The sequence below is a fragment of the Podarcis tiliguerta genome, assembly GCF_965153285.1.
Source record: "Podarcis tiliguerta genome assembly, chromosome: 12".
NCBI classification, from domain to species: domain Eukaryota; kingdom Metazoa; phylum Chordata; class Lepidosauria; order Squamata; family Lacertidae; genus Podarcis; species Podarcis tiliguerta.
This window is the reverse complement of record NC_139545.1, coordinates 11,898,446-11,924,104: the sequence shown is the minus strand read 5'-3', so window position 1 is coordinate 11,924,104 and position 25,659 is coordinate 11,898,446. Positions and strand designations below refer to the sequence as shown.

Genomic DNA, 25,659 nt, shown 5'->3' with positions numbered 1-25,659 from the left:
TGCCACAAGTGATGGAAGCCAATATTCCAGATGTGGCAGGGAAGCGTGACAACTGTACGGTAAAATCATCTAGTGGAATAATAATAATAATAATAATAATAACAACAACTTAATTTATTCTTAAAGAATTTCAGTAAGGTATTCATTGAGTTCTTTTTGATAACTAAACAAGCTATTGCTCCATCTTTACACCTGGAGCTTTTGGAAACAGAACGGGACTTGAAAAGTAAACAACTTATTTCTCATCTCTTAACAGCGGCCTGAGGCTTCATTGTCAAATCCTGGAAGACTTTCAGTCTTAACAATTTGGATTGCTGGTACTCCAGGGTTTGGCACATAGCCCTTCTTGAAAATATATCTCATAAATTAAAAAATATCTGAATGGAGAGCTCTAGTGTCCTTTTGTTTTGCTGTCCTGCATTATTTTATTTATTATGCAGTTTGCTCTCATGTTCAAATGTCTGGCTCACCTAAGACTTTCTAGAACCTTCATCCAGAATAATGACGGCACTCACAGGTGGGGAATACTTTTATTCGCACATATCTTTGTTATTTGTAAAAGGAATCTTTGTATGAGTCAATTCTTTTATTATTCTTTGGAGCTGCCCCGTATCTTTGTACTTTTGCCCTTGCAGTCTGTGACACTTTATGGTTTACATTTTAATTTTACATTTTTTTCTTCTTTGTGGGTTGTCTTTTTAAAAAACAAAATCAGTAAAATATTAAATGTGTGTGGTGGCAGCGGGGGAATGATAATACGACCAAGAACTGAAGGCATACTTCAAGAATTTCAAACGTTTCCCTTCTTGACTTAAATGCATTTTCTGACTTAGTTTGACCTGTAGTTTCAAACTGTAAACGCAGTACGTGTCAAGTGGCACGTTGGGAGCTGTACTTTATATCGTACAAAGGGCAAATCTCCTGGCCGAATTGCTTGTTCTAATATTTCTCTTGTAATTCTTATCTCTCTGTTAAGCCTTGTCTGTGGAGATTTGATCAACAAGCTGCCCATTCAGAGATGGGTAATTATTTATTGGCAACCATGCTAGAGTTAGAACAGCAATGCTTGGCTGCCACCTCACTGTTTTGCTTTGTGGCTTTTAAAATTCTGTTTGATTACTTCTTTTTTTAGTTAAATGACCAACTTAAAGGCAGGAACATCGCTAGGTACTTAAAAAACTCAGGGCACATTTGTATATGTTCAGTTAGATGCTTATGTTCAAATTTAAACCAAACTCCAGGCAAATGTAGGTTTTTGCTGCAAGGCTTACGACTGAGATTTTTAGGTGCTAACATCGCTTTCTACATTGCAGGTGGAGTAGAAGGCGAAATCTACATATAATCTGTTGGCAGGGACAACTGCTACTTTTATATACATATTCAAAAGTAAAAACGGTTTTGTTCAACATCTGACATCTCCCTCTCTCTCACTCCCGCAAACCCCCAATCCATCTATTGCATGTACCCATTAAACACGTGTTAACTGGCAACCACAGATCAAAACAACGGGAAAGCAAGAAAATGCACTATATGTTGACTAGATACCTCAAAAAAGTTAGACAGCCCACACTTGGTGTGTGTTACATCATAAAGGAATTAAGCACGTGGAAGTCTATGCAGAAACCATCTGCCTATTTTACAGATGAAAAACTCAACACTTGTGTTTGAGAACGGAGAAATGTAAAAAATATTCTTTTAAAAGCCTGAAGGATTTTTACACAAACAGCCTTCTCACTTTCTCAGTGCCAGATGGTAGGAACAAACAACCGGCGTGCTGTTATTCTTAAGTCCCACTTGTAAACTTACTGGGTTTTATTTATGACATTTTTATCTTGCCCATTCACCCAAGGAGTTCAGGGCAATATTGGATCATGGTTTGCACTTGTTAATTTTGTAGAGCAACCCTGATAAGGTAGGTCGCTTAGGCTGCAAGGGTACCCTCCAACCTGTTAATGCCAGAAACTGGGACACAAATCTTCCCGGCCCTACTCCTGTGTGGGTCATGTGACCCACATGAGATCACGGAGCAAAAGCCCATGTTTTGGGGCAATATGCACAAGATAACAGAACCAGAAAATGCTCTTGTGATCTCGTACAAGGTCAAGATCTTGCATGTTTTTTGACACCGTGCTGAAAACACAGCACCCCAAACTGGCATGTCTCACTTAAAGCAGGACAGTTGTGGGGTATATGCAAGGGCGCTTTATAAACTGGTCACCTAGTAAGCCTCAAGGCCACATAACCACCCTCAGCCCATCACCCCCATTGCTTTCTATGGTCGCTCTGCTCCCACCTGTCCATAGCCTAGCAAGCATGAATGGGAAGGACTTCCTTTATATTTATCTTTCCTTACTTTTGCTTGCAGGGTGGCTATGCTGCAAAGCACAGCACTGGTGGGACCCCAGCAACCTGCCACCTTAATTTTGTTAAGAGAAGGGCCAGGACACATACACAAACAAACAAAAAAGACTCATGCAATTCTTTTTATTGTCTTCAAGCCCTCCTCTTTCTGGCAGACTGAGATCACCAATCATGAAGCATGATAACTAATCTTGGGGCCTCCCTAAATGCAAACTATTGAAGCAGAAATTGCAGTAGCAGCATTATTTTAAGACCAGGAAGCAAATGAAAACAACTACTGTGTTTTTAAAAAAGTTGTTCTTTATTGCGACGAGCCTTTACAAGCTGTGTAATTTGTGTTAAGCATGAAGGTTTTTGTTTTGTTTTTAAAAGAACTTCTGATGATGATGCTGGATATTGAGGGAGAAGGAGTAGCACCTATTGACTCTTAGGGCAGTTTTTCTAATATTTTTTGCAGAAATTAGGGTGGCTGTTATTCCATTAGGAATTTAATAAAGGTAAAGGGACCCCTGACCATTAGGTCCAGTCGTGACCGACTCTGGGGTTGCGGCGCTCATCTCGCTTTACTGGCCAAGGAAGCCGGCATACAGCTTCTGGGTCATGTGGCCAGCATGACTAAGCCGCTTCTGGCGAACCAGAGCAGCGCACGGAAACACTGTTTACCTTCCCGCCGGAGTGGTACCTATTTATCTACTTGCACTTTGCTGTGCTTTTGAACTGCTAGGTTGGCAGGAGCAGGGACCGAGCAACGGGAGCTCACCCCGTCACGGGGATTCGAACCGCTGACCTTCTGATCAGCAAGTCCTAGGCTCTGTGGTTTAACCCACAGCGCCACCCACGTCCCTCTAGGAATTTAATATTGTACCATTAATTTCCCGTTACTGTATCAGCTTATACTTAAAGCACTTGATAGTAAAGTTTTCCTTAACTGACAGCGGTGGTAGTTGCTGACGTTCGGTAGTATTCTAAAGGCTTGATGTTTACTGCAGAGCTAGCAGCACTGGAACAACTCCGTGTATCTGAAGAATATTTGTTGGCACATAAGAGACAGCAAGCCAAAACAGATTTGCCTGGGACAGATTTCTGGCATTTTATGGTTGCCAAACACCTTTCAGGGATGTGTGGAATTGTAAATTGTATTGGTCAGTAGCTGATTAAATTGTTTTCTGATCACCAAGACTGCTGTAAAGCAAGCAGTTGTTTGCACTGAAATTATCTTTTACGGAGTTTCAGTTAATGTTGGGGTGAGACAGCAAAGATCAATGATGTTGTTTTAATACTGTTTAATGCATTAAATTCAAATTAAATTCAAATTAATTGAGACTCATAAAGGGGTGGGGGAAATGGTGATTAGCACTGGGCTATGTTGGGTTTTCAACATCATGATCTATCGCCAGCCAAACATCGCCGTTTGGTGATATACCGTGATGTTGAAAAAAGCTGCATTGGACCCAACCAGCGAGATGCCAAGTGAAACTGCCACAGTTCTCATCATGTGAGCTGAGGTGCTTTCACCCCAGCACCTTGCAGGCTGGGCCAATACAGTTGGCCCCAGCCTCCTGCTCAGCTGGGGGGCGGAAAGGCTCCTGCCCCCAGCTGAGCGAGACCTGAAGCCCCTTGGCTAGGCTCTGCAGGGGGCGGAAGGACTCCTGCTCCCAGCAGAGCCAGCCCCGTGTCCCCTGCTGCTTGGGCTGGAGCATCAAGGACCTTGGGACTCCTTGACCAAGCTCCCTCTGCCTTTGCTGGAATGGGGGGTGGGCGAGCTGTCCTTCCCCTCTTGCCCCCAGCTCCCTAAAGATGGACCAAGCGGCAGTAGCCAAGTGAACAGAATCTGTCAGGCTCTGTGCGTTTGACAGCCTTTGCGCCATCTTTTTCCTCCGGTGGGGGGTTGTTCACCCCAGGAGGTATGATGCAGCCCGCCACCCTCCTAGGTAAAGTCTGCAAGGCGCGGGGGTAGAAACCCACCCTTGCAGGGAGGGGCTGCTGGTATGTTCTGGGCCCCCCAGCAGCATCAAAGAGGCCCTACAATGCCTGGCTGCCTTCCACCAGGATTGTGGGCTCCATCAGGGCTGTCTTAAGCATATCCGGTGCCGTGGTGCAAATATCTCTCCGGTGTCTGCCGCCCCACTGTTTCCCAAAGTTGTTGACCTTTTTAAGGGGGGGGGCCTTCGGTCCGGCTCGTTTACATCGCGTGGTCCAATGCACGCTCGGTGTTACATGTAAGAGGTGCCCAGATCGCAGCCCAGATGGCCTCCCACGAAGCCTCCCTCTAAGCGCCCAGTGCCCCTTACCTGCCCCCATCTGGGGAAGTCTGCGCCACAGGAGGGTCAGCAAGCAGATCAGGTGGCTTGCCGGCTGTGCCATCTTTGCTCGGCACCGGGATCGCACAGGGCACTTCCCTTCTCCGCTCGCAGACTCGCTGCGCAAGCAGCGATGCGGCCAGAGAAGGGCACCCTGCGCCCACCCCCAGTCGTGCCCGTTAGGTGCCCCAGCAGGAGGGGATACGAAGGGGCTTCCCTAAGCTGGACGCAGCACACTCCAGTGGGTGGCTGAGAGGAGAGGAACGGGCTGCCCCAGAGCGGGGAAGGGAGCGTGCCCTGACTCTGCTTCCCGGACACTCAGCCTGTGGTGCCCTCCAAAATCTGGCACCCTTGTGCCCCGCGCCACTAACGTCTATCAGTAAGATGCCCCTGGGCTCCATCTTTCTGGGAGGAAAGACACAGAACACGCTCCCAGAGAAGGCAGCCAGGCGGGGTCAGGGCTCTCTCAGCTGGGGAGGGGTAGTTTAACGGAGCCCCCATCCCACCACTGGCTCATGCAAGCCGGTGGCAGGTCAGGGGCTCTGTAAAACTGCTTGGCTGAGGCGAGGGCAGCTGCGCACTCCTCAGTCAAGCAGTTTAAAGAAGCTGAGGAAGGAACAAGCTGTATTGGCTCCCTCATTCAGCTTAATTCTCCCTCTGCTGGGGCAGAGTGCAATGGTGGTTTTACCAGCAGTATTGCTGGTGAAACCGTTGCCACTTGAGTCCCTCTGCTTCCAGTTCCCACCGAGTTTGTTTCTCCCCCAGCACGCTGGAGGCAGAAGGACACTAGAGCAGTGATGGTTTCACCAGTGATATACCACTGAGTGAAGCTGTCATCACGGTCTGCGCCCACCGGGAGCCAGTGTGGTGTAGTGGTTAAGAGCGGTAGACTCCTAATCTGGGGAACCGGGTTCGCGTCTCCGCTCCTCCACATGCAGCTGCTGGGTGACCTTGGCCAGTCACACTTCTTTGAAGTCTCTCAGCCCCACTCACCCCACAGAGTGTTTGTTGTGGGGGAGGAAGGGAAAGGAGAATGTTAGCCACTTTGAGACTCCTTAAAGGGAGTGAAAGGCGGGATATCAAATCCAAACTCTTCTTCTTCTTCTTCATATGGATATACCGCCCAGGCCTAATGGTGATGCAAATGAAATATTTCAGTTGCACTCTTCCTAACACTTTGAGGTTCTAGTAACCAGAAGACCAAAGAGCACTGGAGGCGTTTTCATTTAGACTGCAGTCCTATAACCACTTACTTGGGAGCTATCCTCAACTTATTTCCTAGCAGGAATGTATAATATGGTAACACCTGTTCAGCTGGTGTGGGGTGTTAATAATGATAATAATGTCATTATTTATACCCCAGCCACTCTCATCCTCTGCAAATGGTAATTTATTATCAAGTGCTATTCCACTAAGGATTGTTATACGTGTGGCCTGTGGCTTAAGAGAACATTTTCATGACCAATCTAGTAGTTTGTTACTCCCACTCTGGTCCCTGACCACTTGAAATGTCTTCAGGCAGAGGTGGCCAACCTGTGCCCAGCCTCATGTGGTTGGCTTATAACTCCATCACCCCTAACCATGCTAGCTAGAGGTTCTGGGAGTTAGGAGGCTGCCTGCATCTTCCCGCAGGTTAGCCACCCATATCTTAAGTGGTGATACACTGACGGAGGAAATTCAGTGCCAGTGGCATGCTCACATTATAGTTGCTGACAAATGGGGTCCCAAGGCATTTTGTTGTTTTCCCAAGCTAAAAATGGCAAAAGTGCATGTCCGTAGAGGAAAGCACTGCCTGTATTGATTTTAATTTTTGTTGACACATTTGTAGCCTTTGATCTTCTTTTTTTAGACAAACGCAGAGAACAGCATGACCACCTGGGTCTCATTGCCAGCTGTATAGAGCAAGAGAATCATGCACACAAGTCATTCTTAGCAGATATTTGGGAAGTCCTGGACACAGCCCAGAAGCAGCTTCTATCCTTTCATGTCATGATGGCTTTTATTTTAAAATACTTTAAGCTCTTCACAATGCTTGGCTAGCCATATTAGAACTCCAGTCATCAAAGATGATCAAAATTCCTACATGGACATACAGTTCAGTGTTTGAAAAAAGGGGTTTTTAAACCCCCTGCCAGTTGTCAGACATGGCCATTGCTCACATTGGTTGCATGGAATTTCCTAACATACTGAAAATTCTATTGCAGTTGAAGTAAACAGGAGAACAAGTGGAAAGCTTGGTTAAGCCTATCTGCACAAAGTATTCTGAGAAAGTGCACACCAAGAATGTAAATGCTTATTTTTCTTTCAAAAGAAAAAAAGTTTCCCACACTGCTTTCCTGGTTTCAGTGTGCTTCTTCCCCCTCACCATTCTTTCCCCCAAGTATTTTCAATAATAATATTTGGATTATCAGCAGCAATTTCTACTTAAATTATTATTATTTATTTATTAAATTTCTATGCCACCCTTCACCCTAAGATCTCAGGGCGGTTCACTGAATAACAAGGACACAGTCCAGCCATGGCAGCTAGACTTTTTTTATTAGAAACGCCAATGCTTTAATCATTGATAGGCACAGCTCAAACAGTGACTACACAAGTGACACTCCCTTGGGCAGCGCAAGGCCATTCGCCTGGGATAAAATGGATAAGCCTTGGTATGTGCTGCTGTTCCTTTTCATGTTTGCATAATGAGTTCTGAAGAAACGGCACCAGGACGTTCATGTCTAAAATGAAATGTCAATAAATAGTGAAGGTCATGCCGCATGGCAACAACCAGAGAAGTGAGGAAAGGCGTGTTCTGTGGCTCATCTACTGTATACTGACCGAGACTCCTTCTCTATTGATTTTCATGATCTCTATGCACTTGGCAACAATCTCTGTTGATAATGGCATTATTATCATTGATAAGTCAGGGCCAGTCCTTTGGAGAGCCATTGCACGAGCTGTTCCCAACATTTCTGAAAGGCACCAGTAAATCAGCACACTTTAAATCTTGCTTTATTGACGATGCAAAAACAAGGAAGAGAACTTTCACACGGAACAATCGCAGGACTGCGTTTTGGACCACATACAGTTACAGGCCACCCCAATCTCCGCCGAGCAGTGTACAAGAATTCAGGGGTCTCGGCACTTAACCAGGATTTGTATTTCCTTTAGAGAATTAGGCACAACAGAGGCTATCGTGTCTTTCTGATATATGGTTTTATTTACACATACAGTGGTACCTCGGGTTAAGTACTTAATTCATTCCGGAGGTCCGTTCTTAACCTGAAACTGTTCTTAACGTGAAGCACCACTTTAGCTAATGGGGCCTCCCACCGCTGCGCTGCCGCACAATTTCTGTTCTCATCCTGAAGTAAAGTTCTTAACTCTTAGCTGAGTCTGTAACCTGAAGCGTCTGTAACCCGAGGTACCACTGTATATACAACCTGAAGCTTTTCAATGAAGGATCTCGCAGTAGCAGCACCTCAAAATTCACCAGCTTCCTCCATAGTAGTTTCTCTGCCCCTTCTCTTGTTCTGCAGGGCACATCCCAGCTCAACTGTTCCTCTCTTCTTCCTGGACACAGTACATCACTTCCAACCCCTTTCCCTTTTATCTACAGTGGAAGGGAAGACTCCATTCATTTGCATTCTAACGCTTATTTCCTTTGACACTTTGAACTCCTAATGGTTAATCCCATCCCCAGGCAGCCACCTCACAGTGAAGCTTGCCCGATTTCATCAACACTTGTTGATTTGGCTAGGATTACAATGTCCAATACACAGCCTTGGAAGCTTTTACATCTTCTGAGAACAGAGGCTTAGTAGTGGGTCCATCATTCCCCTTACTATCTTAAATACACACTTGGGTCTGGCTGTTTCCCCCAAGCAAATTAACTTTGAAGCCCCCAAACCTTAATTAAATTCTGGCACCTTTAAATCTATAGCATTATATACATAAACTCGCCAGCTTGGATCCTAAGATGTTAATTTAAGGAAGCTTATGAAAGGAAAGCTTCCCATTTGCTCCTCATTGCTGCAACACTGTGTCCCCCTCCCCGCCCCAAGCTTCTCCAGAAAGGGGGGGGGGGAGTCCTCCTGAACAATATTTGATGGAGGGTGGGGACTGCTGAAGCCAAACAAAAAAAAAATGACATGCCAAATTTGGAGTGAATTTCCTCTCCCAAACAGCCCCCTGTCAGTATTCCTTCCATGAACTTCTTTAAGTTAACATATCTTAGGATCCAAGCTGTAGACTTTAGAAAACAAAATTCTGTAAGGAGTCACATGTTGACCTCATTTATATTGCAAGCACTGTGTTCAGCTGTATAGAAGGGAGTTGTTATCTTAATTTCAGAGCCCTTTAAATATTTTTGGAAGCAAATGACAGCAATTCTATGCATGCTTGCGACCGGTCCTCACTGAACACACTTGGTGAGCATGTGTAGAATCAGGCTGCAGGTACTTATGCTATGTGATACAGTGATTATTTGATGTTTATGTTTATATCAAGCACCGCTTTTTAATACAGTGGACAAAAAGTGATCCCCCCCCCTTTCTTTTTTCTTCCAGTTTTATGTGCTGAAAGAGTGGGCCAGATGACTAAAACATACAATGACATTGATGCTGTTACACGTCTTCTTGAAGAGGCAAGTATGCCATCTTATCATTGAATAATAATAATAATGTGCCTTGGGGAATGTGTGTCATCTTCAGAAACTATTACTTTCAGCCTTGTTAACTGAGCCCTTTTCACCCATTGCATTTACATATGTAGGGGACAGCAGACTTCTGCTGCTCATTGCACCCTTGCTGGCCATGATTCCTCCCCCGGTGTCATGCACTGGGTGCTGCTAGAGTGAATTGGGAAGGGGAGTATATTAACACCAGGTAAAGCAACTAGGTGGAATGTTTGCAACAGCAAACGTGGCATTTATTTCACTGAGACCGAATGGAAATTGGTAATACCCTGCTGCCATCAGTATTGAAACCATGGGAGACTTCAGTGTATATCAATCTAGCGGGGAGGTTGAACTATGGAACTATAAAGCTGATTGAGCGGCGTTTTGAAAATTACTATTACCATCGTCGTCTGTGCCAGGATGACAGCCCACCTTTACAATATGCAAAGGTTCCACCCAGTGATATCTCCCCCATCTTTAAGTCCAAGGTGAAGGAACAGTGGCAAGAACAAGCGCTATAGGAAGGGCAGCCCAGCAGCAGTGCTGCTTATCTTACATAGCAAAACACAGCAACAGTTATATGGCTTCTTACATGGTAATTGCTGCAGAGCCTCCACCCCCAGATGCTGACATGCCTTCCATTTTACCACAGTTCTTCCAGGTCGTCCAGTCTCCTTGGCATGATCATTTTCTTCTTGTTGCATTTAGTCACTGTATTGTATTCCACTCCCACAGGATTTAACTGGATAGGTGTTATTCATTATCTCTTAGCCTCAATTCTACACCTATGGTGCTGGGATGATTACCAGCCTATTTCACAGGGCACTTGTAAGTATTACCGCCTCTCCAGCTCTTTTTGGACTACAACTCCCATCATCCCTAGCTAGTAGGACTAGTGGTTAGGGATGATGGGAGTTCTAGTCCGGAAACAGCTGGAGACCCAAGTTTGGGAAACCCTGAGTCAGGCATCCCCAAACTGGGCCCCCCAACCTGTTTCGGATTACAACTCCCATCATCCCTAGCTAACAGGACCAGTGGTCAGGCATGATGGGAATTGTAGTCCCAAAACAGCTGGAGGGCCGAGTTTGGGGATACCTGCCCTGAGTAGATGACACACTCTGACCACTTAGAAGAATGCTGCTTGTATACTAACATTCATATTAGGGCAATACCTGTATATGTTACAACATTCCGTGCAAATGGAACTCTTCATCAGGCTGACATAATTAGAATTTTTCTTGCAGGCCAGCATGGCTGCCTTTATTTTTGTATATAAATACTAAGCGGTGTTAAGTAGCAATATCCTCAAGTTCCCTGCGCAGTGCTTTGCAAAATGTACGCCACTTATACTTGCACCCTCGCTGACAGTTTTCAAATAAAGGAGTAAGATCTGGATTTCGTTAACTTTCTCACACTTGAACTTTGGGCTGCACTTTCCTATGCATAGTTGAAATACTGTACACAGCAGGTCTCCCAGATGATGTGGGTGTTTCCTCTGCAGTACAAAGAAAAGGAAATAAGCACAAATTATGGGTTTCTTCGTTTTGAAAAGCAGACTTTCTCGTCTTACCTAGAACACTGATTGAACGTACATGTGCTTTCAGAAAGTAGTCATTTTCTAAATGAGCCAATCATTGAGACCCTTTGTGGTTTATGTCCCTTTTATTTTTTACAGAAAGAGCGGGATTTAGAATTAGCTGCTCGGATTGGCCAGTCCTTGTTAAAGAAGAATAAGACTCTGACTGAGAGAAATGAACTCCTTGAAGAACAAGTAGAACACATCAGGGAAGAGGTGAGGGCATTCACATGGGCCTAAAACTGACATGTTTCTAGTTCAGTAAACTTCATCCCACCACTGCCCCAAGCCCAACCTGTTTGGTTTTATTTGCCCTTGTATCTTGCCATTTCTTCCTTGTCAGTTCCATATGTTTTATTATGCTTTTATTGGAAGCCAAGTCAGATGGGTAGAGTACAAAAAATAAAATTATTATTATTATTATTATTATTATTATTATTATTATTGCACTATATGGGCTTCAAACTTAGGCAGCATATTAAAGCAGAGCCCTGAGCTTCTTGGCCTTCTAGATCCTTCTTTCACCCCACACTTCTGCTGCTTCCCTCACCTGTGACACTTTTCCAGGACTCCATCACTCTCCTTGTTTCTCTCTTTCCTTTCCCCACCCCTTCGCCTCTCAAGGTACCCTGACACCTTACGGATGTTGAGAGCCAGTGTGGTGTAGTGGTTAAGAGCGGTAGTCACGTAATCTGGGTAACCGGGTTCGCGTCTCCGCTCCTCCACATGCAGCTGCTGGGTGACCTTGGGCCAGTCACAATCTCTCAGCCCCACTCACCTCACAGAGTGTTTGTTGTGGGGGAGGAAGGGAAAGGAGAATGTTAGCCGCTTTGAGACTCCTTAAAGGGAGTGAAAGGCGGGATATCAAATCCAAACTCTTCTTCTTCTTCTTCTCTTCTTCTGTTGCTTGGTCACCTGCTCCCCCATTCCTACCTGTGTTCTTTGGAGTCTTTGCTACTGTAATCCCAATTTCCTGTAGTATCAGGCCTTTTCCTCCTTCATTATCCACATGTTCTACTGAACAGGAAAAGCAAGTATACTAAAGTATAGCTGGAAAGCAAAATCCTCTTCATGTGCTGCTCTCGGACAAGATTTGTTGTGACGATTCTAACCTTGGCCTATTCTTCACCTGTCTTTTACATCCTAATTTACAGTTTCCATCAGTGTAATCTAGAGAGGTCTCTGCTGGCTATTTGTTTTGTTGAACTAAGTCTTGCCTAACATGCATTTGTACTTTCCGCCATCTCTTTAAAACATTGTTTGGACTGTGTTTGCAATTATATATTGCTGTTAATTTACAGCTGTCCTTAGGGTTTTTTTCTTAAAAGAAAAAAAAAACTCTTAACACTTTGCTTTTCAAATCAAATATTTCATCACACGGCCTAATTAAGAATGGGTTTTTCATAATCACACAAATTTTCTTTGTTCCTGATTGATACAACCTACTGTTCTGGCTTTGTGTACCTCAGTAGCATCATATATTCCTGTGCTATCAGCGGGATTGCTTGCCCAAAAGATGTTGCAATAGTTTAGAATGAGGTATCGTTTATATCCATTCACCTTGGGATTGACACTTGCATTGAATTGTGGACCACATCCAAAAGCATTATAAAGAGACTTTGTTGCTGCAAGGAAAAATGTGCTAAGAAAATAGAATACCAAAGACTACTGCCACTCTTTTAGGAATTGTAAAAGTCTACTTTGCTATTTTACAGCATTTTGTTTTAGAATGTGAAGATTGGTGTTAGGATCATGTGTCTCAGAACATGTGAGGGAGACATAATGAATGAATCTGCACATGTGATTGCACAAAAAGAATCTGAGAGAAAGGGAGAATTTTAATAGGTGAATCCATAAATGTAATGGTGAACTCAATTGATTGTTTTATGTAATATTGGCGCTTCAGTTAACAGGATATACAGTACGTTGCTTCACATCAACTTATTCAGTTCAGTAATTGAAAATGGTGATTTCTAGTTGCCATGGGATTTAAAAAACAAACAAACTGATGAGGATGATATTGGAGCTCCAGGTATCTAAATATGAACCACTCTCAATATCTCAAATATCTCAGCTGATTCCCGCCCCCACCCCCCCTGCACCGAGTGCTCAACCCAAAATGAGCACTTTGTGGTCCAGCACTCTGGCATGTGTCAGCTGGCTTGCGCCAGAGCACAGGACCAAAAGGCAGAAAGTTCTGGGATCCAAGCAGAAGCCCGGATGGCTTCTATGATTCCAGGATGTCCCATTTAAATCAGGGGGGGTTAAGCGGTACAGTATGGTTCTCCTTTTGGCAGTAGGAGAGGAAGATTGGGAGGGAAAACACACAAGTCCAACACTTGACTCTGGCTATTTCAGGCTTGTACCCAAGGCATGCACCTAGGCCTTCTTAGTGGCAACACCTTGACTGTGGAACATTTTTTCCTTTGGCAAACTCCTTGTGGAGGGATTTTAGATGGGCAGTCAAAAAATTGTATTTCACCAGGCTTGTAACGGGTTCTGCTGTACCCTAAATTTTGCTAGCTGGTTTTTACTTTTGTTTTTACAGTGGTTTTACTATTACCTCCCTCCCTCTCTGCCCTCCTCTCTCCTGTATGAAGATTGTGTTTTATTATACTGCCTTGGGCTGATATAGGCTGAAAGGCAGTATATATATGTGTGTGTGTGTGTGTGTGTGTGTATAAATGTTTTTATAAATCAATCATGCTTTAGTGTAGTATATCAACTGGGCTTATAAGTAAAGGTTGCCTTCCCATGCTCAGCTTGCTGAATTTTCTAATTTGACTGAATTTTCTGATTCAAGGCTAGAAATGTCCTTGGCTAGGCATCTTAATCCCCATGGCGCAGGTGTTTTGCCAGAAGTGCAGTTACCTGACTTTTCCCTCTACTTCCTTTTGCTTAGTTTTTAAAAACCTAACTTTCCTTTTCATCCTGTGGCATCATGCTTTTCTGTGTTCCCTTACAACCTACTTAAATCTGATTTTCCTTCTGTCTCAAGGACAGAGCCTTTCCCCTTTCCCAACTTCAAATAATTGCTACTAACTTCTACCCTATGCAACTCTTTCCAGTAGTACTAAATTATGAAAACAGAGACTCAGACGCATTGTAAGGCACTAAAGAAAATGAGGTGAGTGCACTGGAGTCAACATTTCACTGCTTCAGACATAGTCTCTGAGTTGTGGATTGCAATGGATTATTTTTTTCTGTAAATTGACTTTGTGAGAAGACATGCTCATTCTAATAGCAAAAGCAAATGTATCATCTTAGCAAATACTGCTGGTCTTTGCTATGTTCCAGTATTTAAGTATCTAGCTGAGGGGTATCATTAGTTTTTGGAACCAGATCCTGTCTCCTTTGGAAATATGATCTAGGAGCTTCTATTAAATAAATTCTCATTCTGGTTTAGTATAGAGGAGACCATATGATTTTGATGTCTGTTGTCTTGCTTTAATGGCTAAAAGTTTCATCTATTCTCGGCAATACCCTTTTGTGAATACATAACAAAACAAAACAAAAAAGCATTCTGCCCATCCTTGAGTATTATCAGTTCAAGCACCAGTGGGTGGCGCTGTGAGTTAAACCTCAGAGCCTAGGGCTTGCTGATCAGAAGGTCGGTGGTTCGAATCCCCGCGACGGGGTGAGATCCTGTTGCTTGGTCCCTATTCCTGCCAACCTAGCAGTTCAAAAGCACATCAAAGTGCAAGTAGATAAATAGGTAGTACTCCGGTGGGAAGGTAAACGGCATTTCCGTGCGCTGCTCTGGTTTGCCAGAAGCGGCATATTCAGGCTGGCCATATGACCTGGAATCTGTACGCCGGCTCCCTCGGCCAATAAAGCGAGATGAGCACCGCAACCTCAGAGTCATCCTCATTTCCCTTCCAAAAATGGGAAAGGATTCCAACTTACATTCTTAGATTGAGTCTAGCTAGGAATGGCGTTTTGTTATATCTTGCTTGAAGTGGTTGAAGTCCTCTTGTTTGATTCACTACCAGGTTTTTGAGTTCTCCATTGGCGTTTTACTATTTAATTAACAACACTAATAATAAAATAGTGATGAATTTGCAACTTTTGAAATGAAAAAGATACGGAGAAGTAACCCTCCTTTAATCGTAGCAACACTGGAATTCTTGATCTTTGCTTTTCTTCCAACAGAGGGAATATTCCTATGTCCTTTTTGAAGTAGATCCATTGGCTAGCAGAACCACACAAAGCCCAACACGCAATTTTGCTATCCAAGATGAGCTTGAAAACAAATGTATGACAGATTTCCCCCCCTTCGTTTGTTCAGGTTTCTCAGTTACGTCATGAGCTGTCCATGAAAGATGAGCTGCTTCAGTTTTACACCAGTGCTGCTGAAGAGAGCGAGCCGGAATCCATCTGTTCAACTCCGTAAGTTTGGGCCAGGAAACATAGGGCATGCTATACTGTCCATTTTGCATCCTTCTGCCCCATCTGGCATAGCCACATGATTTTTGTATTCAGCATCTGGCATCACCACATGGGTTTTGCAACCAGGCTGCAGGTGAGCCTCAGCTCCCAATGAAAGGACCAAACGGTCAAGTCGTGTCTGTATTATCTCACCACTGGGTACTCTTGATCATGAGTAGGTGTTACCAACAGTACTCAGCTGTGGTTTTACTAGTCTCCTTTTGGGTTCATTCTGTAGCGTCCTGCTCCGTTTGGACCTTTCTGGTAAATAGTGCAAAAATACAGCATACATACAGTTTGGTTACCAGCATTAGATGTTTTGGGCTTCCATTGACTGACAGTAGACCCAACTGATCTGTGCAGCAATATGGAAGTCCAGTGCTGAGCTACAAGATCCAATTCAGAACCTGATATTCATAGCAGGCTCACACCAGTTAAGAAATGGGATAACCAGTCTACCTCCCTGACAGGGAAGTTCTTCCTTAGTTCAGTAATATCTCACTTTTGCTATATCCAATAGGGACTAAGTTTTGAACCAAATCCTGTCCTTTTGAAGAATTTTGTTCAGCAACACAACAGCATGTTAACAAAGACTGATCAGCAGTTCAAATCAGTTCTTGAGCAACGAAAAGCCAAAGTCTTGTTTCACAGGCAGCTAACAGTACATTACAACCCCTGCTTGCCACTTTGCTTTTTTTGTGCCTCCGCTGCTGCAACTTTTTATTATTTAATGTGTTGTAGCAGTCATGGAATCATAAGATTACTTTTTTGCAAACCATCTCCTTCAGTGAGCTGAAGTCCCCCCCCCCCCACACACATTTTGTAGCTAAAGGTTCTCCGTTAGAAATGGGCGGAATAAACACAATGGCTTCATTTATTTCTTTATTTTTAACTCTCTGACAACCTATGAAAATGCTAGATCTCATTTGACTCTGGGTGTTGGAACTTTTGTTGTGCAGCTCCGCTGCAAAACTGCAAACAAAAGGGAGCAAAAATAAACGTGTCTAATGGGCCTCTTACCAGGTTGAAGAGGAATGAGTCGTCTTCATCTGTCCAGAACTATTTTCATTTAGATTCCCTTCAAAAGAAACTTAAGGACCTTGAAGAGGAGAACGTTGTGCTTAGATCAGAGGTAAAACCTATCCCAGTATTTTACCTACCATAAGTTTGCTTCTTTTTCCATGGGAATCAGGACTGATTGATTAGTAAGCTTTTACTCCATAAATTCTGTGTAATCTATAGATTATTCTCTCCACCCCACCCTGCTTCCCTAATGAATGTTTGCAAATACTGCGTGACAGTATTGACCCTTGTCTAAGGCGTAGATTTGAAGCACGTTCCTTCAAAGAGTCATGGGAACTGTAGTTTAAGGGTGTTGAGAATTATAGCTCAGTTCCCAGGATTCCTGGGGGTGAGGTGTGCTTTAAATGTATGGTGTTTATGAAGCCTAACACCAACAGTAAGTGAGGTGGTAAGATCGTTCCTTGACTGCAGGCTACAGATAGTGGTGATGGTTACATGTTTGGAGCTCCCCTTGCAATCATTACAGTCCAAGCAGTGCTGGCTTTGGGTCGGCTCCATCAAGGCCCCTGACTCTTTGCTCCACCATCCTGCTATTGGCACCTACCTTCTCTTTCTCTGCCTCAATGGACCCAAAAGGAGAGGACAAAAGAAGCGAGTAGCCTCTCTTCTGTGCTGCTTCCACTCACTCTTGCTCTCTCACTGGACAACTAACCCTGAGGGTGAGATGAAGGGATCTGCTGGCTTATCCATTGGTTCTGGTGCTCCTTTTCTTCCTGGCTGTGATCATCACTCGGGAGAGAACAAGTGACCCCAATGACAATCATGGCAAGAATGAGGAATAACTACCACTGACTATGAGCAATTGGGAGTCGGGGAGTGGAGACCAGTGAGGAGAAGAAGGAGCACAGAATAGATATATTGTCCTAACAGGGTCTCTTCCCCCCCCCCCAAAAAAAACACCTTGCCACCCATACTCAATCTACAAATGGCTTTGCCACCCCATCTGCTTGTGTACACCAGCTTAAGGGTGATTCGCTCTGTGTCTGAAGGCCTACATTTCCATAAACCTGAAGACACAAGGCAGATGGATCCTGCACCAGTGGAAATTAATACTATTTCATTGTGCATTATGGACCTAGCCTGCTCCCCTTTGGAATTTCCCTTAGTATATCAACCTTACTGTTCATTGCATGGCCAGGAAAGAGTTTTCCTGTTCATGCGAAGTTTTGAAAACAGTTTCCCCATTGTGAGAGCCAGAATGAGCACTTTGTAACAATTATAGATTAGTATAGTGTTTAGAGGCTGGTTGTAATGCGCTGTATCTGATATAAGTAGGGATACTCATTTGATAGTGATGCTGAAAAAGTCAAGATGGCGATAGCTTCTTAACTAAGCATTACTCCCAAGATTAGCATTGTAAATGTTAAGAAGCTATTTATCAGGCTAGAAGTTACAAGTACAAACCTCCCTTGAGCTTTTTTTCCAAAGTATGTTACAGACTTGTGTTTCTATTGAATCTTTTTGTGTGTGTTGTGTTTGGGGTGTGCTTTTAATAGTGAACATTTAACTCTTCCCCTGAATATGTTCCCCAGCCATTAAATTTGATGTTAATCTTTTAAGCTTTGCCTATGTGTATATCAAAAATCAATGATGACACCTAGTGGTTGTGACTTGTCATTGTTCCACATAGTCACAAGAGGGATGTGGGAGACTATGAACTACTTGCTCAGCCTTTCTCAATCTCCAGGCGTTCTTGAACTACAGTTCCCATCATCCCTGACCACTGGCCATGCTGGCTACATTTAGGGACCCAAGGTTGAGAAAGGCTGTGTTTGCTGATGTCCTGGAATTGTGGTCTGCTGTTGAAAGTTTCCCCCTTTTTACAAGGCTAGATCCAGCAAGAAGTTAACACAATGCTAATTTTGGAATTTTTTTTTTTTAAAAAAATACTTTGAAACAGGCTTGCCAGCTGCAGACCGAAACCATTTCTTTTGAAGAGAAAGAACAGCAGCTTGTCAACGACTGTGTGAAGGAGCTCAGTACGTTTTCTTCTTTCCTTGCTTTTTGAGAGAATAATCAGAATGTTCTCATACAAGGGTTTTCTTTTGGAGTTTGTGCCATTTTTGTGTGCAATGGAAGGGAGTTGGTGTGTGTTGCTTTAAGTTATCAGCAGCCCCAGCACTTGGGTTAAGAACTAATGCACCTACAACACTTGGTTTCAGAACTGTTTTGTCCCTGTTCCCTTACACGGCTTGTATATTGAGAAAACCCAGCCTGCAATTGCAGCAACACTTCAACAATATTTATGGCAATGGCATTTTCTATGTGGCTCTGCAGCAGTTGGAAAAACCTCCCTAATGCCAGATTGCATGTTCTCTTTCTCTGCCTCTCTGTTCAACGATAGCTTATAGTAATACCTTGTTTATATTGATTTAGCAAGCAATTGCGATGCCAAGTATTTTTCCATGCCAGCTCATTCTTACAATGGTTTCTTAATTATTTAAGGAGATGCAAACATCCAGATTGCAAGTATCTCTGAAGAGTTGGCCAAGAAAACGGACGACGCTGCCCGACAGCAGGAGGAAATCACTCACCTTCTCTCTCAGATAGTGGATTTGCAAAAAAAGGCAAAAGCTGTAAGGTTCATTAAAGTAATAAGCAAAATAGCTAATGTAGTGCCACCTTTCTGATGAGCCTCTTCTGTTCCCACACCTGTTAAAATATTTTTAAAGGAAGAGAAAGCATGGGGTTGCTAATCTGTTGTGATGTTTGTCTTTTTTCAGTGTACGGTGGAAAATGAAGAACTCGTCCAACATCTGGGAGCTGCTAAAGATGCCCAAAGGCAGCTCACAGCAGAAGTGAGTGTGCCTCTCTAATATTCATGTGGTTATGGAGCAGGGAGATGCTTTCAGTTCAGTTGATATCAGTAGCCTTGAAATGCTGTAGCCTCGTTGCATTTGGTCTCATGGCAGAAGAATACCATATTTTTCGCTCTATAAGACGCACCAGACCACAAGACGCACCAAGAAAAAAATATATATATTCTGAATCTCAGAAGCCAGAACAGCAAGAGGGATCGCTGTGCAGTGAAAGCAGCAATCCCTCTTGCTGTTCTGGCTTCTGGGATAGCTGCGCAGCCTGCATTCGCTCCATAAGACGCACACACATTTCCCCTTACTTTTTAGGAGGGAAAAAGTGAGTCTTATAGAGCAAAAAATACGATAATTTGAATAAAAGATGAGCATATTTGTGATAGCTTTTGAATTCAGTTTCCTTGGGTCCACACAGTGTCATTTCAGACCTATAGGAATGAAATTGCTTAAAACCTTAAATACAGTATTCATCTGAAATCAAAAAACCTCTTCTTTGATATATGCAAGGATTTTTTTTGTCCTTGGAAAGCTTAATGGCATTTTGGATAAGAAACTGAGCATAGAAGTAGACTTGGCAATGGACTATTTCCTTGGTGCAAGCCTTTAACTTTTAAGATTAGGCCTACCCCCAGATAGGCCTCTGACGGCTGAGCCTTCTGTGCTGTGAATTAAGTAAGGATCACAGATCTCCAGGATAAATGGATTTGCAAAACAAAAGAAACACTAAGGCTGTGATCCTATATAAAAGGTAAAGGGACCCCTGACCATTAGGTCCAGCCGTGACCCACTCTGGGGTTGTAGCGCTCATCTCACTTTATTGGCAGAGGGAGCCGGCGTACAACTTCCGGGTCATGTGGCCAGCATGACTAAGCCGCTTCTGGCGAACCAGAGCAGCGCACGGAAACGCCGTTTACCTTCCCGCCGGAGCGGTACCTATTTATCTACTTGCACTTTGACTTGCTTTTGAACTGCTAGGTTGGCAGGAGCAGGGACCAAGCAACGGGAGCTCACCCCGTCGCGGGGATTCGAACCGCCGACCTTCTGATCAGCAAGTCCTAGGCTCTGTGTTTTAACCCACAGCGCCACCCACATCCATTGTGATCCTATATACATGGGAGTAAATTGCAGTGAACACAATGGGATTTACTTCCAAAAAAATATGTATGTAATTCTTTGCTGTAAGAATTGTAAGTAAAAGAGGATAGCTTGCAGCCCAGTTCTGTGCAGATGTGAGCATGCTTAAGCCCAAAGATGTCAGTGGTCTTTCAGTACACTTAACCTTGCGCAGCATCAAGCTGTATATTCTTCTAACTGTTTAATCCTTGGACTTCGCTCTTTGAAAACATGGCCCTAGGAGAGTTCCAAACCAAGTGCGTGTATGTAAGGACAGACTCTGATTTCTTGCGTTCTCTGTTTTTTCATTCAAAAGTAAGGCGCTAGTCTTTCATTGCCAGACGGACAGCTTTAAAATCTGTCTGCAAGGCCGAAAGAAACCTGTGCAGTCTCCATGATCAAGTAATGGCTTTTCTGGGCTCTGCGGAGCTTCTTATCTAATAAGTTTTGCAAGACTACGATGATTCTATGCAATTTGCATCAGTTGTTCGGCTTGTAGAGCCCAACAGAATCCCAGTCTCTTCAATGGCAATTTGCTGGGACCATAATTAAAATAGATACAGACAGAATTAAACGTACATGTGGAACGTACAATTCATAAATGTTTAGCTTTTTATTATTTATTTAAAAGTGTCCCCCTCCTCATTTGCATAGTTTTCTGTAGCTTTTAGATAGGCCAAGGTTCCTGGAAATAATTTCCATTCTGTGTGCATTGCAGTTACGAGAGCTGGAAGACAAGTATGCAGAGTGCATGGAAATGCTTCACGAGGCGCAGGAAGAGCTGAAGAACCTTCGGAACAAGACGATGCCAAATGCCATATCACGCCGTTACCACTCCTTAGGCCTTTTCCCCATGGTAATAAACCTTATAAAGTCATTTCTGAGAAACACACCTCATGCCAGCAGTGGCGCAAGTTTGATTAGCATTAGGAAATAGATCCCAAAACTAATTTCAGTACATATTGAGAGGAGAATCTGGATCATTGCCTTGAATCTTCCCTTAAACAGAGGAAGGGTCTGAGGTTGTGGGTGCTACTAAACCCACTTTGGAAATAATTGCAGTATTGGTGATATAGTGAAATGCAAGCAATGGCTGGAGCTATTCATAGGGGAAGACTAGCTAAATGGTTCCTTTCTGCTACCGCAAAAGAAGCCCCAAGTATACCCATAGCTGTCAAGCGTTCCTTATTTGGTGGGACAGTCCCTTATCCCAGTGCCATGTCCCGCTGCTGTCCCTTATTGATGATGTCCCTTAAATTTCCCGGGTTTCAAAGGAAGCAGCTCCTCTCCCTCCCTCCCTGCCGGCCAGGGAGGAGGGAGGCTCCAACTGTGTTGCTTGGCTGCATTGCTCACCCAATAAGGAGTCTAAGAACGACTGGGGGGTGGAGCTTGCATGCCTTGTGTTGATCAAATCGGCCGTGTTGCCTGGGGACTCGCCTTTGCTCAGCGCTTCCCAGCGGAGAGGTGACGGTGGTTTTCCTTGAGGCTGGGGGCTTCGTTTGGCTGCTGGCTGGGCTTTCTGCCTTTGGCTCGGAGGGGCTCAGAAGTTGAACTTACCTGTTCCTGGAAAATCCCTTATTTTGGCTGCTGATCCCTTATTTTTGAGGCTGCTGGTCCCTTATTTTCAAATCTGTAAGTTGACAGCTATGAGTATATCAGCATCACTGCATACTATGGAAATAGACATACATGTTAATGACATGCTATAACACCATTTAAAATTGTCTTAACAGGATTCCTTGGCAGCAGAAATTGAAGGGTCAATGCGAAAAGAACTGCATCTGGATGATCCTGACAGCCCTGACTTAACGTATGACTGATGCATTGTGATATTTTAATAAGAAAAGTAGAAATCAAACCTTTTTATGCAATCCCATATTAAGAATGCCATCTCGTTTCTTTCTATCAAGGAAGGTAGACTTGAACTCATTACTTAGAAACGGCCCCCTCTCTGTTGGAGAGGAAAGCAATTGAGAAGAAAGCTTAAGGATATTTTAAAGGCCAATTTTTAAAGAACTTTGGGGCTTTTGGGGAAGTTAAATAAAATGTTTTTCAGGAGCATTATAGTTAAAATTGGAAAAATAAACATGTTATTTGCACCTCGAATAGTGTCAAATCACTATTTTGGTTATCCGTCTTCTTAACACAGATGAAAATTCAAACTGCAAGCTAAATAGTGAGGAGGAAATAATTAAAAACTTCCTATATTTATTCTGCACAAGTGAGAAAGTGGTACTCAGAAATAGCGAAACATGGCTGCTAAGTGTCAGAGTGCTTAAGCTTGTATATGTGGACACACTAGACAACTTTATAGTAGCATTATCGCAAGAGACATGATGTATAGCTGAAGCTATACAGGTGTAAGTGCTGGGAGTCCATTGTGTACTTCCTTGAGGTCCCTGGAGCAAAGGCAGGATATGAAAAATGTGCTTATTCATACAACATTGAAGTAGCTCAGGACCACTGCATATGCTTTGGCTGGCATGCAGAGGCAGCTGTGTGGTGGTATCCATAGTGTTTGACCACAGGATCAGATCACTGGAAATGGTCCCTTAAATAGCTATGATAGCTTAGAAGAAATTTCCTGATCCATGTGGCAAAGCTGCAGTATGCAAGTAGTTCACCACGTAGTGCTGGTTATATGAAGTTCATATAAATGCTCATCATGTGCTGCCAGCCATTTAAAATCGTGATGTGGCAACTAGAACATCTGCTTTATCCTGAAGTCACAAGAAAATGCTTGATTTTGTCATTGCTGGCAATAGTTGACCAAGCTGCCTACCGCCTACTGCTGTATCGTTTTATGCACAAGCGCATTTTGTGGGCATTTTTTATCTTAAAAACCAAACAAGAAACCCCGCACCACCACTGCATGTTACTATTGCTACGAGAATGCAACGAGTATAGGAGATCCCACATTTTATTTCCATAGAGGATCTCCCTGGCTGTTCAAAACCTGCTTTTCTAACCAGAGCTATGCTGCAGGGTAAGAGAGATCCCAGGATCAATACAGGATCTTCTGGTTCAGTTAATTGCTTTCTCTCAGGATAGTTGGTATGGAGCATGTAGGCATTTGAGCCCAATAATTATTCCCCGTTTCATCCTGGGGTACAGTCTTGGCCAAGTTTCAAGAGAACAGGGTCATTTAGTAAGTGATCTGGAAAATGGGAAGTATTCTTTGGGGAAACTTTAGCATCTTACAGCTCTTCCCCTTTCCGTAGAACGACTTTTAACCATTTGTCCGATTTTGTTCTCTCTTGGTCATAATCACAAAGCTAATCTCTGAGACCATGTTTTTCTCTTACAAAAGCTGAGCTTAATATAATATGATGTCCCCGCAGACAATTTCTCTGCAGTGGGTTTTATTTTGCTGGTTACTAACTGCTTGTGTCTTTTGTCAGCCATCACAAGAGAGTCTTTGATGCCGTGCGAAACATCAACCAAGTGGTAAAGCAGAGATCTCTAACTCCCTCTCCAATGAACATCCCTGGGTCTAACCAGTCTTCAGCAATGAACTCGGTCATTTCTAGCTGTGTCAGCACACCACGATCCAGCTTCTATGGAGGAGACATTTCCAATTTTGTGATAGACAACAAGACTAATAGCATCATCCTAGAAACTGACTCTACTGACTCTGGGTCAGTAATGTATACTTAGAGTTTAGCTGTATCTCCAGAACAAGAACTTCCTAATTCTTTTCTTCTATTCAGTGATGCTATACTAGCCGTACATTAGGAGGATACTCAATATTGCTAGCCTAACATTGTAAGAAGGATCAATATTGCTATATCTGAGTGAGATATTCAGAAGAAACCTGATTTTCATATATTGTTCTGCTCCAGCCTCCTAACACTGGACAAGTGAACTATATTGGGGTGTCTTAAATTACTGGGCACCTTAAAGTTTGCAAACTAATGTTCACTAATTTAACACCAGTGTGGTATGGTTCAGGCAAATCATGTTTGTGTTAATGACTATATTTCCTTTAACAATTGCTGTTAACTGGTTTCTGTTATTGACACATCCTCCTCCTAGTAAGAGAATTGTTTAAATCATTTTTGGGGTTTGTCATTCTTGACATTTTTGTAACTGTGAGGCTTTCCTCCTCTAATTATCTGCCCATCATCCACATTGAGCCCCAAGTACAACTTGATTTGGTTACTTTGAAATGTGTGCAATCCCCAAAATGATTTTCTATGCTAGGAAATGCCTGACCTCCCTTTCTAATACATGCAGATCTATATTTATATCCATATTGTGTGTGTGTTTAGCTTACATAGCTGCAAAATTGAAATTCTGATGACAATTTTAGAGAACAAAAAAAATGCCAGCAGACAATAAGAGATGCTGAAAAGAATTTGAGAAACACATTGCTAAATACAGCGCATGGCTCTATGAAAATGTCAGCCTCGCACATTCCTAGGCCTGCCATTTATATTTTCAAATCTAGACTACTATATTCTGCTGGTGAAGCAGTTAATTGGCTACGGAGAGCTCAGAGCAGTTTTGATGGCATTTCAAATACAGTGGTGCCCCGCAAGACGAATGCCTCGCAAGACGGAAAACCCGCTAGACGAAAGGGTTTTCCGTTTTGGAGGTGCTTCGCAAAACAAATTTCCTATGGGCTTGCTTCGCAAGACGAAAATGTCTTGCGAGTTGCTGCGATTTTTCCCCGCTCCCCACCCCCTTTTTCTAAGGCACTAAGCTGCTAATAGCCCTTTAGCAGCTAATCCGCTAATCCCTTAAGCCTTTAATAGCCGCTAAACCGCTAATAGCGCTAATCCGCTAATGGGCTTGCTTCGCAAGACGAAAAAACCGCTAGACGAAGAGACTCGCGGAACGGATTCTTTTCGTCTTGCGAGGCACCACTGTATTGGCATTTGGGGTGTCTCCCCCCCCCCCGTTCCTGTTGCTTGTACACTCAGTGTAAATTTAAGTGTGTTTTGTCCTTGTTTTAGAAATGAAGAAAAGAACAAAAAACCTGGAACCCCGGGAACCCCTGGCTCTAGCGACCTGGAAACGGCACTTCGAAGGCTGTCTCTTCGGAGGGAGAACTACCTGTCAGAGAGGAGGTTCTTTGAAGAAGAGCAGGAAAGGAAGTTGAGAGAACTGGCTGAGAAGGGTGAACTCCACAGTGGCTCCATTACTCCAACGGAGAGTATCATGTCGTTGGGAACTCACTCCAGGTTTTCCGAATTTACTGGCTATTCAGGAATGTCCATCAGCAGTCGCTCTTACCTCCCAGAGAAGCTTCAGATTGTGAAGCCCTTAGAAGGTGATAACAAAGCGCCTCGGCCTTTATCTGTTCTCCTTAGTGACTTT

The 25,659-nt window shown here is 43.5% G+C and overlaps 1 protein-coding gene across 21 annotated transcripts in view; it reads left to right on the top strand.

The window, feature by feature from the left end:
- The window catches only part of TRAK1 (trafficking kinesin protein 1), a 137,805-nt gene that overhangs the window by 88,385 nt on the left and 23,761 nt on the right, over positions 1-25,659 (top strand). For all 21 annotated transcript variants that reach the window (XM_083404736.1, XM_083404719.1, XM_083404722.1 and 18 more), the window contains 11 exons: positions 9,215-9,291; positions 11,000-11,116; positions 15,189-15,289; positions 16,352-16,460; positions 18,312-18,390; positions 18,857-18,987; positions 19,135-19,209; positions 21,056-21,193; positions 22,071-22,147; positions 23,739-23,975; positions 25,296-25,612. In XM_083404736.1, the coding sequence (XP_083260862.1) occupies positions 9,241-9,291; positions 11,000-11,116; positions 15,189-15,289; positions 16,352-16,460; positions 18,312-18,390; positions 18,857-18,987; positions 19,135-19,209; positions 21,056-21,193; positions 22,071-22,147; positions 23,739-23,975; positions 25,296-25,612 (1,432 nt within the window). In that variant the 5' untranslated portion in view covers positions 9,215-9,240. The remainder of the gene's footprint in view (positions 1-9,214; positions 9,292-10,999; positions 11,117-15,188; positions 15,290-16,351; positions 16,461-18,311; positions 18,391-18,856; positions 18,988-19,134; positions 19,210-21,055; positions 21,194-22,070; positions 22,148-23,738; positions 23,976-25,295; positions 25,613-25,659) is intronic.